Source organism: Ciconia boyciana, chromosome 9, assembly GCF_034638445.1.
Source record: "Ciconia boyciana chromosome 9, ASM3463844v1, whole genome shotgun sequence".
NCBI classification, from domain to species: Eukaryota; Metazoa; Chordata; class Aves; order Ciconiiformes; family Ciconiidae; genus Ciconia; species Ciconia boyciana.
The window spans coordinates 39306596-39321804 of NC_132942.1; the positions used below are offsets into that span (position 1 = coordinate 39306596).

Sequence of the window (15209 nt, forward strand, 5' to 3'; positions counted from 1 at the left end):
TCAGAATGAATCGGATGGCATCACTTTAATACATCACATAGAAAATTCTCGATGGTGTTAATGAGCTGGTTTTGAATCTTTGTCCAAAACATATCTGAAGGACAACGTAAGAGGTGTCTGAGGCATCAGACTTCACTTTTGATAAAATCTGTTTGAACTTCTTCTGATAATGAAGCTAGTGAAGTTTCCCTGTGGCTAGTACTCCTTTGCTCCTAACATGTATTTGTTTGCTGCTTCATTTATGACAGGCTTAGATGACAAATTCTCAGAAATAGGCTTTAAAAAATACTTTGTCTGCAAACTTTTTACAGACTAGACAGAAAAAAACCAAAAGTGTTACATACTAAGCACAAAGAAATACGAAAACTCTATCCATTCATCCGCTATCTCACTTTGTTAACGGGAATGAAAGTATTTTACCCCATTACTCGTCATAGCTAAGACATTTCCAAGTTTTTTTGCTTCCTCTAAATACAATACACTGAATACATAACCCAAGATGAAATAAATGCATATTGTGAAGTTCAGGAATCTTGATGAACTCAGACTGCAACAAATCCACAGCCCAAAGAGGGGGTGGTGATAATCCCTAGTCAGAAAGGTCCTGAAACTTCTTAAGCAGAACTCAGTTGCTGCAGGGGGGTTGATGGCAGAGCTGTGTCCACAAAGAGGTCTGCAGGAATGCTCACTATACACACAGCATGCTGCAATGAATTTTGAAACTCCATAAATACATGCATAATTTTAGGCATGTAAGATGTGGCTTTATTTAGAGCGAGGGGCCATCAACAACAAACTGATGCAGGCATCTAATACTGAACTCAACAGACAAAATTTAGACAGCTATGGAACCACAACTAGCGATCCCCCCAAATCCACGTTCAGCTGTCATAGGTGAGGCTGCAGGCACCCGCCCTCATTAACACAGAGCTAAGTGGCTGATGCCCGAGCCTCGTTAGGGGCCCCAGACAAGGCCAGTCCCAGGATGCTCCAGCTCGTGGGTGTCTTACAGTACACCGTGCGCTCGCATTAAAGGATAAAGCTCCCTGCAGAAACCAGCAAACACCAGCATCAATCACCAGGAAGAGACCTGTTGTATAAAGGCTTAAATGTTCATTACAGCAGAGTTTCAAGCTTGGGTCTCTTGCTTGCAAGTGTGTGTGTCAGTTGTGAGGCTACCGCCTGCCTGTATGATTTTCCTAACCCTAAGAGTATTCACTTCCTTGGCCCTGAGAACAGTTTCGGGACAAGGAATGGGGAAGGAGTAACTTTGCACACCCGGTTCCCCAGCAATGATCAAGACCTGGGCGCCTTAAGTGGAGATTTAAGCCACGATGCCATGAGGTGTGGGGCACGGAGGGGATGAGGGCGTTGGAGGGAGGCCAGTCGGATCAGACTACCTTCACCCGGCCCCAACTTGCACGCCAAGCTCCTCGGGGGCTTCGGGCTGTACCCAGGCCTAAGATGAAAGTATCGGGGGGATTTTACGGCTTTGCCTCGCAGGGGCGTGGAAGCACCTCCAGCACCGGACCCCTGCTCGGTGGGGAGGAGGGCGAGAGGTAGGGCGGCGGCTGCAGGCTCCCACCTGCGGCTGCAGGCGCTGCGCTCCCGTTCGCGGGCCCAGCCCGTGAGGAGAGGAGCCCGGCTGCCTCCGGAGGGGGGGATGCCGCCCGCAGCCTCGGCAGCCCCTCGCCCAGGAGCGAGCGCCGGGCCCGTCCGAGGCCGCCTCGGGGGACCGCCCGCCCCGCCCGGCCGCAGGGTGCGATTTTCGGCACGGCGGCGGCGCCGGGCGCTCCCCCCTCCTCCCGCTCGGGCGGCCGGGCAAGGACAGGGGACCGGCGGGGCGGCGGATGGCGCTGCGCAGCTAGTCGGTGCATTGCGGCGGGCGGGCGGACCCGCCGTGCCGCTCCGCGCCGCGCCCGCGGCCATTCCACTCGGCGGCACCGCGCCTCGCACAGGAGCAGCCGGCGGGAGCCGCGCCGCCGCAGCCCCGCCATGGCCAAGGAGGGAGCGCAGCGAGCGGAGGAGACGGAGCAGATGATCGAGAAGGAGGGCGGCAAGGAAGCCGCCGAGGGCAGCGCCGCCGGCAGCCTGCGGTCTGGGGACACGAAGGAGATGAGAGCCGTGGTGCTGTCCGCTTTCGGGGGGCTCAACAAGCTCCGCGTGTCCAAGAAAGCCATGCCGGAGCCGCAGGAGGGGGAGCTGAAGATCCGCGTCAAAGCCTGGTCCAGTATCGCCTCGCGCCCTCTCCTTCCCCCTGGGGCGGCCGAGGGGCCGCAGCCCCGCGGGGGGCGGGCGGGTGCGGATCCCCCTCAGGCGGGCGGGAGGCCGGGGGGTCCCCCCGCGCACCCGCGTCGCGCCAGCCGCCTCTCGCCGTGCTGGCGGCTTTGCCCTGCGGCGGGGCTTGCCTGGCCTCGGAGGGGGGCCGGGGGCGGCGGGCGGGGGCTCCCGGAGGGCCGGGGTGCGGGTGCGAGCCCCGCAGCCTCCCCTCCCGCTGCCCGGGGCGGGCGGGCGGCTGTTGCGCGAAGTTCCCTCACTTGTGGCTTCCCCCTCGGTGGGGAGCCCCGCTCCGAGCTGCCTCTGCAGCTTCCTGCCCCGCTGCCGCCAGGTACCGGCTGTTCTCGGCGGCAGCACCTGAGAAACCCACGCCGGGGTCGGGGCTGAGCTCCGAGCCACTGGGTACCAGACGGGCGTGGAGTAAAGCCGGGGTTTGTGTGCTGTCAGCAGCAGCTATGAGGGGGGAAAAAAAAAAAAAGTCATTGATTTTGGCGGTACCAGCAGGGAGAAATGGGGAAAAAAACCTGGCCAACTGTGTTCAGGGTTTTGTTGTTTTCTTTCTGAGAAATGTGGATGCCAGCTTGCGTGTGTTGCTCAGCACCTGTCCCTTTCCCTTCTGATACTAGCTGTTATTTTTCTCCTGGGAATCACTTACTTCAGTGATCATAATTTGTCTTTGGAGCTGGTGTGACAGCGTAGCCAGAGCTGAGGATAACTTACCAGTGTTTAATTCCTGTGCCCAGTGGACAAGTGGCTAGCAATCTGGTAGCATCCTGAAACGAGCTATCCTAGAAGGCTCATTCTTTTTTTCCCAGACAATTGAAGCAGACTGTTCTTCCTACATAGCTGGTTCTCAGTGCACATGCTCCTTCATGAAAATAGGGTTATTTTTTTAAGTGCTAGAAGCAACATTAGGGTCTTATGACACAACTTGATGTGTACCAAAGACCAAATTAATTTCACCTCAGCAGGGATTTGTTATCTTTTGTTGTCCTCTTCTGCTATGTGAAAACATGGTGCTTCCAGAAGATAAATTCCAAGGTGAAGGCCAAGTTGTTTATTTTAGAAGTAACTTGCATAAAAAATTATACTGGTATGGGGCAGTGAGCTTGTTTTGAACGACGTATCCAGTGGATGTGCCTCAGATCTTGGAACATCCTGGTAGGTTAATGTAGCTGAGTGTCTTGGCCTGTTCAGACACTGGGCTTGCCATCCTGTACTTAAAGGGGATCACAAGGTTTGTGACCTCTGCGAGTATTCCCCACCACGACCCCAAGGTGTTGCCCGTGAAAAATGGTGATATCCATCAATCCAAATGAGGACTAATAAATGAAGGACTGAGATTTTTTTTCATTCTCATTTGTTTATTTTTTTTCTCTACTAGTCACAATGGGAAATGCAAGAAATTCCATGCTACGTGAATGTAAGAAATAACGGTAGCACAGTAGCTGCTGGGTAGCTCATTTTGCTATCAAGCAGGGCTGTAATTCCATTTGAGAATAGGCTGTGTTTTCTGAGTGATTTTTTTTTTTCAGCCATTGAGTTAACAAAAGTAATATGCAAAACTTAAAATGTTCTGAGCACGTGGACATATTCCTTTAAATGCCTAAGGGGTTTACGGCACTCTCCAGTACCTGTATGAATTCCATTTTCATCAAAGCAGTAGATATGTGTGTATCATAAATAGCAAGTTACCTGCAAAAGAACAGTTGGTTGTAAAATACAAATATTCGGCTCTGCTACAACTACAGTTGCTTTCCAGGGTTGCATTATCACTAGTGAGCTGTGCAAGTTGCACGCTTGCTGTTTGACATCAGCATACCCGCTCAACTGCTTCGGAGTTACTGCCAGGTTGCACAATACCATGTGTGTTTCGGAAGCTTCCCTTCATGCCAGAGGAGCCGGTAGGCTGTATAGCATCCGCTTGTCATTCCTGGCTGGAAATGGCCATAGGGCTGAAATGTGATCAGGTCACCAAAGTGTGCTTCCAAACAAGGCAAAATCAATTTGCCGATCTTCTTGACCCGAGTTTGTAAATACAGAGTATCGATCAGGATGATGACGGACTTGCAGTCTAGTCTGGGAGACTGAGAAAAATGCCTGTTGGCTTTGCCCAGTGTAGTATGCACATGTTAATGCATGCCGTGCTGAACGCACCAAAGATGGGCTGCTCTAGTAAGACACATTGATGACAAATAATGTATTTAGTTGAATTAGTTTTGCAGTTGACCACCATTATAGATGATGATTATTTTTCTTCATCAACTTGTGGAGAAAAATAATCTTTATTTTAAGAAGAATGTGTGCATGCATGATGGATAGTATGTATCGGTAAAAAGTGCAAGTTCTATGTAGTCTCTGCATTCACTGGGGGATGAAACCAGTTGAATCATATGTATACACCAGTTAAATCATATGTATATGTTTTGTAGTATGGTACTATAAATGGAGGAGATGGAGAATATGTTGCCGTTAGCACTAAGCCAGATGAATAATTCTTTTGAAGGTCTGGAATATCAGTGATCCAATTGAAAATGTGTCAGCTGAGATGAGTCATGTGTTAGCCTCATTCAGTGACTAAGAAATGGAACAGCCATCGATGTCCAAGCTGAGTCACAGCTTCTGCATATTTCCTGAAATAATTTTTGATTGATAATGATGGAGCAGTTGAAATTGCTGTATTTGTTTGTATTGTAATTTGCAGTCTGCAGAACACTAGTGTACATGTTGTTTAAAAGCTCAGACAAGTAGCTAGAACAAACTGAAACAGTATTTCACATAGGGTGTGTGAATAAGAAATGGTGTCCCGTAATTACCTCCCTTTATTTTTCTTTTCTCTGTTATAAATATTTCTTCCTTGTGCCGCTAGACATATGCGTCATGAGGAATGAGGCAGAAGTGACCCTTCTGACTCTGTGACTGTGAGATAACAAGATTTTAAAAAACTGGTAGCAAATAAAAGAAATCCTAAGTATAGCAGAGTAGCGGACAGTGTATCAGTTTTGTTCTTAAAGGCAGTCTTGTTCATATGCTGTGGGTGTTTCTGGATAAAAAGGATGAGATCTGATAATTTTAAACCTTTCCAGGTTTTTTTGTTTGTTGTTTTTTTTTTTAAAGGTTGTCAGGCAATTCGCTAGCTAGGGGTAAGAGGAGGGATTTGAAGAATGTAAAACTTAGTGGTCCTCTTATTTGCTCTGTTGTGTTTCATTAACTTCAGTAATTCATTTCAGTGGAGTCTTACAGTGAAATAAGAAAGACAGATCAAAAGCAGCGCCTCTCCAAACCAAAGTGTGAAGGATGGTCTGCATGATTCAGTATTTTGCAGTGGAAGGTATTGGGCATGCTCGATTGCATGGGACAGAGCAAGGAGAACCAAGATGACCTGTGCTGGTCTGATGGTGAAAGAAGTCTAGAATACGGCTTTCTATCTGCAGGACTTGCCACACTTAAAAAAAAGAAAATAAAAATGCAGCAAAGCTAAACCACAAGTATAGAAAATAATATTCAAGATCCTCAAAATTGGTGTTAAGGCAGAGCACTGCAGACTTAGAAAGTCAGATTCAAAGATACTTCCATGTTTGATAAACTCTGCCTCCAGAGATGAACAGGTAATTCAGTCTATGCAGTTCACACCAATATCCCTGCTCTTTCACAGGAAGGTTCTTGCAGAATCCCTATGTCAATGTATTGATTTTGGTAATTCCTATCCTTCCCTATCTTTATGTGCATCCAACTCTTGATTTAGGATTAAAAACGCACAACTGCAAGAAGCTGTGCACTTTTTGTCACCGGATCTCTTTGCATTTACACTTCTCCCCCTGCTTATGCCCTTACTTAAAGTTCAGGAGTCACTTTCTCTGGCTAACACACCAGAACAGGCTATGCTGGTTTATACTGATACAAGAAATAAATTGTGCTTAGTCTCTAAAACCATCACTCTTCATGAGACATATTTTCTTGTGATATTCTGTGCAGACAAACTTCCGTTTTTCTGTGTCTGCTGTAGGTTGAATCTCAACGAAGGACTTGAAAAGGTTGGGTGTATTGGAGGTGGTTACTAAACTAGCCATTCATCTTTGGTCCCTCCAGGTTATTCAAGGGGAAAAAAAAATATAAATTGCTGGTTTTACCATACAACATAATTTTGCTTTCAGGTCTATTGGTGTTGATAAGGCTTGTTCAAATTTGGCAGGTAAAATAAAATAACTTATTTCTGTCCTTGTTTGAAAGTAGAGAAGAAGGGAAGCAAATGTGTGTAACAGGGATGTGACAACATGTAGACATATAGGAGATTAAAGATGAAGTGAATGAAGAGGAAAGTCTCTGGAAAGTGACTAGAAATTATTAGAAATGCTGATCAACACTCTGTTCCAGCTAGTAATTAAAATGATAAAAACATGTGACTTAGGTATTACGTACCTTGTGCAGTGTTTTTTCTCTCCTTATCGCACCTGTTCTAGCATCAAGTGTTGTAAGTTCATTGTAATAGAGATGAACTCTCTATTTTATTTACTATTGCTGCCTTTTATTGAGGATAAAGACAGACAAAAGAGAAATGGAACTAAAACAGAACTGAATTGGTAGTATTATGTCGTTAGATGCAAAACTGTATATGTGCCCTTTCAAAAATTGTCTGACAAGTTATTTAGTAAGAATGAATGTTTCTAGAAAGAGCTGCAGTAATGCATTTGTTATCGTACGTCATTATCAAATAGCTATGGTCTTTGCCATATCCATCTCTCTACTTGTTGCCTACTTGTTAGGACATCATGGTGTGTGTTCCTACACAGGTTTCCACATCACAGTTCTGCCTCCAGCTGCCCTTTCTTGCAGGAATGTAGAAAAAGTTAACTTTTTGTAAAATGCTCACAGTGTGGAAAGGTGTCTTCAAAAGATCATCACTGAAGTTAATGTACACAGACAGTGGTTGCCACCATCTATGTTGTGGGGTTTTTGGTTTTGTGGTGGGGTTTTGTTGTTTGTTATTCCCCCCCCCCCTCCCCCCCAAATGGTGACGCCTTGCAAGCATTTTGTTGCTTAGAATTTCTCTTTTGTTATCAACATTACAGTGGTGATACAGGAGGTGGTCTCAGGCACTGGATAAGAAGTGGCCTTTCCAAAATAATTTCAAAGCTCCCAACTTAATTGTGCCAAACCCCTCCTAACCTTCTATATGGTTAATGTTATGAGCTTTGTGTATGAGCATGTTGGGTTTTTTTTTTGTTTGGTATTTTTTATTTTTAATTTTTCTCCTGAGTTTGCCAAGCTAGATTGTCAAAGTCATGTTTTTCAAAAATAATCTATAATCTTGCTTTTACAGAGCTAAAAGTTGTGTGTTCAGGTTGCTCTTAAACCCTCCACCACAATTACAAATATTTAAATTTGGTGGATTTTCCTCCCCCTCCCCCCCCAGTGACCCACATCTCATGAATGCTGTCTTGTCTTCGTGCTTATGCTGTGTGTCTACTCCGTCTTTTTGTTTGTTGGGTCTGTTCAGTCTGTTTGTGTCTTGATTAGTATCTGACTAAAGCTCTATCTTATAAATACTTGTGCACATCAGTAATTTTATGTATCCAAGCAGTTGCTGGTATCATATGCATGAGTAGGACTGGCTGTGTGCATAGCTATCATAGAGTCGGGGGAGTTAGTATGCAGCAATTTCAGCTAACAATAAATACAGGGCTGTGTTTTGGAACAATGGATTAATGCTGAAGCATATTTTAGCTAGTTAGGAGTTTTAGAAGTTTTAACTACATGTGGCATTTGTGCCAGTAATCAGTATATGCACATAGTAGATAAACGGTACCTTTTTTAGTTGGGTTTTTTTTTGTGGCTGCCTAGAAAACCACAAAATTTTACTTAATAATATAAAAAACAAAGCAAAGATGCTTCAAGTTTTCTGCAATATTGGGAGTACAGGGGAAGACCTGTATTTTTTCTGAGCAGCAATCCTGAGGGCTCCAAATACCTAAATAACCTTTGCAAAACTGTACAGAAGTGATCCAGGAGGAACAGTTTTAAAACAGCAGCCTATCCGATACTTAATAAGTTCATGTCAAGGTTTGGACTCCCGCCTGGGATGAACACAGTATTCATTCCTGGAGTCACATCAGAGGTTAGGACAGTTACATCAGGTTGCTCTTGGCCCAAAACATCTATAATGTGTGAGGTTTGGGGTTTTCTTCTTAAATTGAACTGGGTTTACTTGCCAGCTAGTAATGCATTCATAGAAATCATAATGTTTCACTGTACTGAATTTTTAAATGCACTTTGTGAATTTCTACATGTGACTCCTAAACAGTCTTGTAAGCTCTGGGGCTAATGACAGTTGTGGTTGCCTTGCATGTGTACTCTTCTGCCCGAGGCCTGCACGGCACGGTGTAAAGTCAGTCTGTTCCACGCATGAAGAATGTGAATGTTTGCTGGGTTCCTCTTATGCTGTGGAGCCCAGCTTTTTAATGCTGCCCTGACATTTTCTGGCTTTCCCATCACTCAGGTCAAGTTTTTCTCCTCTGCTTTGATCTATGGTAATAGTCTTGATTTTATTTTTTTCCTGTGTCTTACAGTGGTTTGAACTTTATTGATTTGATGGTGCGACAGGGGAATATCGACAACCCTCCTAAGACACCACTTATTCCTGGGTTTGAATGTTCTGGAATTGTAGAAGCTCTTGGAGATAGCGTGAAAGGATTTGAGGTAATATTTTCTTTATTTGCAGAGCAAGACTAAATAATCACCAGTTCACTGAGTATGTTGTCCCTAATCCCTTCTGTTCTGCCAGTGACAGCAGCCTTCACCACCCTGTTGAGATTTGAAAGGTCAATTTTTCCTTGCTGCTTCCCAAGCATGAGAATGACCTCTTGAATTAGTTTCTAAAGCCACCACTGTCAGCTCCTTCAAATCCTTCCTGAAGAGTCACTTGTGCCATGTGCATATCCTGATGGCTAAGTAGGAACTGGAAAGCATGACTGGTGTGCTTTAAGAAAGTAAAAGAAATTGAGTTAACTTAAGTTTCTTTTCTTGGCCATGTTTGCTATCATTGTTGCACGGGCTTTGAGGAACAGAACACTGCTGATTCTAATTCCAACTTTTGATCTTGAGTTAATGAGACCCCCATCTACAATAAGCATTGCTTCTTACAACCATGTGCATTCATGAGATGCAGATAAAATTGGGACCCTGATTCTGGGTATGTGACTTATTCTCGTCACTCAGCATAAGGATCTATTTCACCTAACAGAATAGTGATAAATGACAAATAGTTAATGTATATAATAAAGCTTTCATAACTGGTTGGCATTATGTACTCTTTGGTATCTCTTATTACATATAAACAGCATTCTGTCCTACCTGCTATTCCATTATTGATGTTAAACATCTATATTCCCTCCAATCTTGCACTTTATTTCTTAAGTAGATAGGATTGATGTGCATTAACTCAGTTTTTATTTCAAAATTTTTCTATGATGTTAGCTATTTGCTGAGTCAGTCATGTCATCAAGTAACTGCATTTTCTGAATTCTTATTGTATCTTGATCTTAAGAAGGCAATCACCTAAAATATTTTTATTTAAAGGTAACATTTTTGCTCTTCTAGAAGAGCTGTAAAATTTCTCAGTTGAGTAAAGATAATGGCCAATTTAGTTTCTGGTAGGGCCTCAGTGATGAGCTCTTCTTAGGACATTTCTCTGCCTTCCCCCTCCTGCCCCACCTCTGCTTTGAAACAAGTCATAATCTTCCAATGCTTTTTGTGACAAACAATAACTTTGTTTGAAAAACTCTATTGCTTCAGCTGTTCCACTCTAGTATCTGTGTTTTATAGTTATGCTCCATACCAAATAATATTCTATGAAAGCTGTGTAGAAAGTCTCTGCTCTAGATCAGTATTCTCAGTTTAAAAGTTCTTGCTGTTTTCAAAGGGCATCATGAGGCTACAGCATTTGGTACTTGTTTGAATAACATTGCACCTGACTGAATATACTGGGTCTCTTTTAAAGTTATATCTTTGTTCTGACTATAGAACATGTTTGTACTCTGGTGTACTCCCTGAAATTGAAACAAGCTGTGGTATTTTATTTTTTGCATATAATCTGCATAGCCATGGTAGTGTTTGAGTGATCTAGAAGAAGGGTCGACACTCAGAATAACTGCTGTGCACAGGTATGAACCCATCAACAGGAGAACGTACCATGAGGAAGGTGCAAGAACATTCTGTCCGTTTCTTTATGGATTTCTTGCACAGAATAGCACGCCAGATGCTTGTTGTCTCCTTGACATGTGCTGTTACCACTGTCCATAGGATGGCAGGAATGGCAAAGATTGCACCCTACATCTTCTGACCTTCTTTCCCTTTGTAGGTCTCTTCCAGTTCAAGTCACGTTAAAGTTGTGGGGATTTAATGCTCTGGAAAAATGTGTCTTACTGGCCCTTAGTCTGTACTACCTGAGATCCTACACCTGAGATACTGCCAGCCGCTTATTGTCTTCATTTGCTGTGATTGTGTTACCGTATGACAAATGACAGCATTGAATGGCAGTCCATTTTGGCAGCGATATGTAAGAACATATTTTACATTGAAAGAAAGCCTTTTTTTAATGGAATAATGGTGTAAATGCCTATTCCTTCTCCCATTAAAAGAAAAAGCTGATTTCTACTGAGCTCAAATGTATCGGGCCTGATCTCCCTCTAGTTGTGGGAATGATTCTCAGGAGCTACAGCCTAATCTGACATGATGACTCGGCACTGTACAGTGTTTGTAGTAAAACATGGTATTTATTATTACTAAGAAACCCCTTGGGAATCACCAAGAGGGACTTCTCTGCATTCTTTTTGTAATAATTTACGTTTGTTTGCAAGGATATAGGACATATTAACATCTTCACTAATTAATCCTAGCAGACTTTAGATTTTAGACGCTTCTCTAACAGCAAAAGGGAACGACAGAGTAGTTACCAGTGAGGCGTTGTTAATTTGAATGTGTTTTTCAAAAGGAGGAGGCATTTTGGTGAAATTGGAATGACAGTTCTGTTTCAGCATTCTCATTCTAAAAGAGTCAAACCCTTCAGAACTGTCAGCAGCACCTTGGCTTTTAGCAAGCCTGCAATATCCCAAAGCCAAAGTGATGACAAGTACTTGGGAGACCAAAATGTGCTTGTGCTATAAACATTTGCCTGAAGGTACGAGTGTTGTGCTTTACTCCATTGCTGTGGAATATAGTTGAAATAGTCCAAGAACAACCTGTAGTATTTCTAAAGCATTAGTGGGTAGTAGTAGAATGTAAGATAGAGAATATCAGGCAGGTAAGCAAAGGTATTTTAGAGGGACAGCTTCTGTTAGTTTTAGTTAAAACATGAAGTCCTGAAGTTTGATGCTATCCTGCCTTATTACTTATACTGTGGCTCCATTGAAGAGCTCCTTTCATGTTTAAGGATGCTATATCTGTTGGTGTATTATAGAAAGGCAAAGAGGTCTAAGACAAGATAAAAGATGCGTAGGGACTGCTGGGGACAAGCCATTATCGAGCGTTTGTAAGAGTCGTGCCTATGAAGGTTTCAATATATATTCGCCAAACGTTTGCTCGCTGTGGCTCTCCCTAGTAGCCCCAGTAGACTAATTTCTACTTTGCGAGTGTTGCTTTCCAAGTCTGGTTGTACCCCTGCAGGAGCCTCAGAGCTCCAGTTGCCTTGTTATTATTCTTGTCTGTCTGTGGGGAGTCACTATCTCCATTTTAAGAAAGTGAAGTTGCGATGAAGGCCGTTGTACAAATGTATGAATTTGGTGTGCCTGGACCTCTGCAAGGTTCCTAGGAGCAGCCAACTGTATCTAATATTAACATAAAATCTTTATTTCTCCATAGTGAAATACCCTTTCACTACTATATATTTTCCAAAGAAATGGAGTATAGAAATGTTGCATTTGAAGAGAATATTTCATTGCTCCTTTAAATCCTGTCAAATTCACTTTGTAGGCTTAGTAGTGCCTCAGAATCCAGAGGTATATTTTTGATGTTTAAGGTGGCTTATTTGAAGTTGCAGGATCAAATTCTGCTCTGACACATGGCTGTAGAAATGACAATCATGGAAATGTTTTGGTAGAATCTGTTATTAAGGTAATAAAAATAGAGAGTGGATACAGATGGTGTTATCTTCTAAATGAGTGGTTTCCAAACCCTTTCATGTGCTCTATCTACCAGAGTACAAGGCCTCCCCTTCTCAATCCACAGAGAGGAAAAGTAGCTCTAAATTAGTGTGAAGACTGAGAAAGCAAAGTGAGAATTATCTTAGGTGTACTTTTATTTATTCCATGGATCTCATCAATATAATTATAATCCTCTTTCCCTTTTTTTTTTTTCTTTTTTCTGTAAGCAAATTTCCTGGTTATTAGTAAGAATGCTGTTTTCATTGTTTACAGCCCCATTTGTTATTTAGGAGCTCTGCTAGCAAAATATGATCTGTATTAGTGATGATGGAAGACTGCTCCGTCAGAGAAACTGTGTAGCAAAAAAGAAGAGGTGGCTTAACTGTGTTTGGATATTTTTGTTAAATTCAACTTTTTAAATAAATAAAAGTAAAAAATGGTAAAAGCCCAAAGCTGAGCAGCTTAACTGCTTTTTTGCCAAAGATGTAGAGCACCGTTATCTTCACAGTCAGTCAGTCACCCACAGCTTGAACAGGGAGAGTTGCAGGTCTTACAAGTTTCTCTCTACAGTCTCAACTGTACCTGTTGTTTTCTTCCTTGTTTGTAGATTGGAGACAGAGTCATGGCTTTTGTAAACTACAATGCATGGGCTGAAGTAGTATGTACCCCAGTAGAATTTGTCTACAAGATCCCAGATGACATGAGTTTTTCTGAAGCTGCTGCGTTTCCCATGAACTTTGTAACTGCCTACATGATGCTCTTTGAAGTTGCTAACCTAAGAGAAGGCATGTCTGTGCTGGTTCATTCGGCAGGAGGTGGGGTGGTAAGTTGGAACTTTTCTTACTTTCTTGTCATCAAGTAACTGAAGCAGTCTGATGTGTATTGATTTCTGAAATGAGCCAGACCCTGCAGTTTGATTCGATGTCAGACTTCCCTACGTGAGGGACTGTGGTGGGAGGAACTGCATCTGTTTTCCCATCAAAACACTGATGTGAATGGTTGACAGGAGCTTTTGGTGAAATAAAAATGTTCTGATAATAAACTTTACCCAAAACCCCCTCCAAAATCCCCTAATTGGTTGTCAGAGATCAAGGAGCAAGCGTTGTCCCAAACATTGCATTCCTGAACTTATGCACCTTGTACTTCTTCTATGTAAAAGAAGGCTGTAATGAAAGTAATAAATAAATCAACTCCCTGCACAAGGTATTTGTAGGTAACCATATTCCTCCTTGCAGTAAATGGCCCTCTTGGAATACTCCTGCAAATACCATGTGCAAGTGTGTGTGATGCTTTCTCTGTGAAAGCCTTTTTTTTTTTTCTTTTTTTTTTTTTTCCTTTGTTGTGGAGGGATTGAAAGCAATGAAAAGCATTATCATGCCAGCCCTGAGGAAAATATACAAATGCTGAATTTGGGTCAGTGGTGGCTGCTGCATGTCATAGTTTGGATCAGTAGTAAGGAGGTGTTGCGTTGCATGAGCAAAGCAACAGTAGGATGAATTTGGTGGAATACTAGGCTACACAATGAAATAAAAAGTCAGCATTTTGTGTACTGGTTCCTTGAACTATCTTTTAGGAAAATCTCTCTCTTTTGGAAAGTATTTAAGCTTGTGCAAAATATTAAGACACTGACAGGGGAGTTTGTTTACATTTGAAATTATGCAGTCCTTTTCCATAAGACAGATTTTATTACCTGAGAACATTAGCAGATTTTAGCCTTTTCAAATTGGAGTACCTCTTCTATTTTCCTGTTATGCCTTATTTATGCTAAATTAGTATTCTGTTGTCTACTGAGGTCTGGTGGGCAGCCCCAAACACCTTGTCCCTAATTCTATGCCCTTAGACCTTCTTTCAGGTTCTCATATAAAAGAAGGCTGTAATCAAAGGAATAAATCATGAGTTCCCTGTACTAAGTATTTTTAGCTAACGATAATCCTTCTTGCAGTAAATGGTCCTCTTGGAATACTTCTGTAAATGAAAGGAATTTATAATCGTATTATGCTTCAGCACAGTACAACCTAGAGCGTTATGGCTGACACTATTGTTCTTTTAATATTAATCTTTTCATGTGGAATTTAGGACTGTTAAAGCAACATGAGGCCACACATTCAGGGGGACTGTGTATTCTTCAGGAACTGAAGGCTCAGCTTTAGCTGTAAGGCTGTTTGTCCAGCTGACACTGTACAGACCCAGGCTGAGCCTACAGAATTAGCAAAAAACCCAAAAGCAATTCCTGCGCATCTGCACGTATCTAGAGAAAATGAACTCCTCCTCTTTATTAAGATAAAGCGTCCTTGCTAAATTTATTTATTTCTTTCTCTCTTCCTTTTTCTAACCTCACTTGCCTCTGTTATTTTTTCCTTCTCTTCCTGAAGCAGTGTTAATGCTCTACCAACTCTCACGTAGTTGTCTTCACTAGCATCCAACCTCTGTGCTGGGCCGTTCCTGTAAGAAGCTGCTGGCTTCCTCTGTTTTATCGCAGATGCTCAAAGAGCAGCTTTTGACTGGTCCTCTGCCGTGGCTGCTTGTGGACCTTCTCTGAGAGAAGCTAAAGGATGGGTCCTGGTTGGCTGCCAGGAGAAGAAGGAGAAACCAGATCCATCACGTGCTAAGTAGTTAAATAAAACAGAGTTTCTTAGGGAAGACCAGAGATGCAGGAAGAACAGCCAAGTTGGCCAATAACTGATATAGTACTGTGTATGATCCAGGGGGGACTGTACATAAGAGGGAAATGGGGCTGGCTGGCCTGCAAGGCAGGATGCCGATTGCTGCGTCACCGGGGAGAATGCCTCATGCAGC

General features: G+C 43.0%; 1 protein-coding gene across 1 annotated transcript in view; it reads left to right on the plus strand.

Moving 5' to 3' along the window:
• The first annotated feature begins 1838 nt into the window (after positions 1 to 1838).
• VAT1L (vesicle amine transport 1 like) overlaps positions 1839 to 15209 on the plus strand; it is a 64313-nt gene continuing 50942 nt past the window's right edge. The window contains exons 1-3 of the mRNA XM_072873194.1: positions 1839 to 2225; positions 8844 to 8973; positions 13021 to 13236. Coding sequence (XP_072729295.1) covers positions 1996 to 2225; positions 8844 to 8973; positions 13021 to 13236 — 576 coding nt within the window. The 5' untranslated portion in view covers positions 1839 to 1995. The remainder of the gene's footprint in view (positions 2226 to 8843; positions 8974 to 13020; positions 13237 to 15209) is intronic.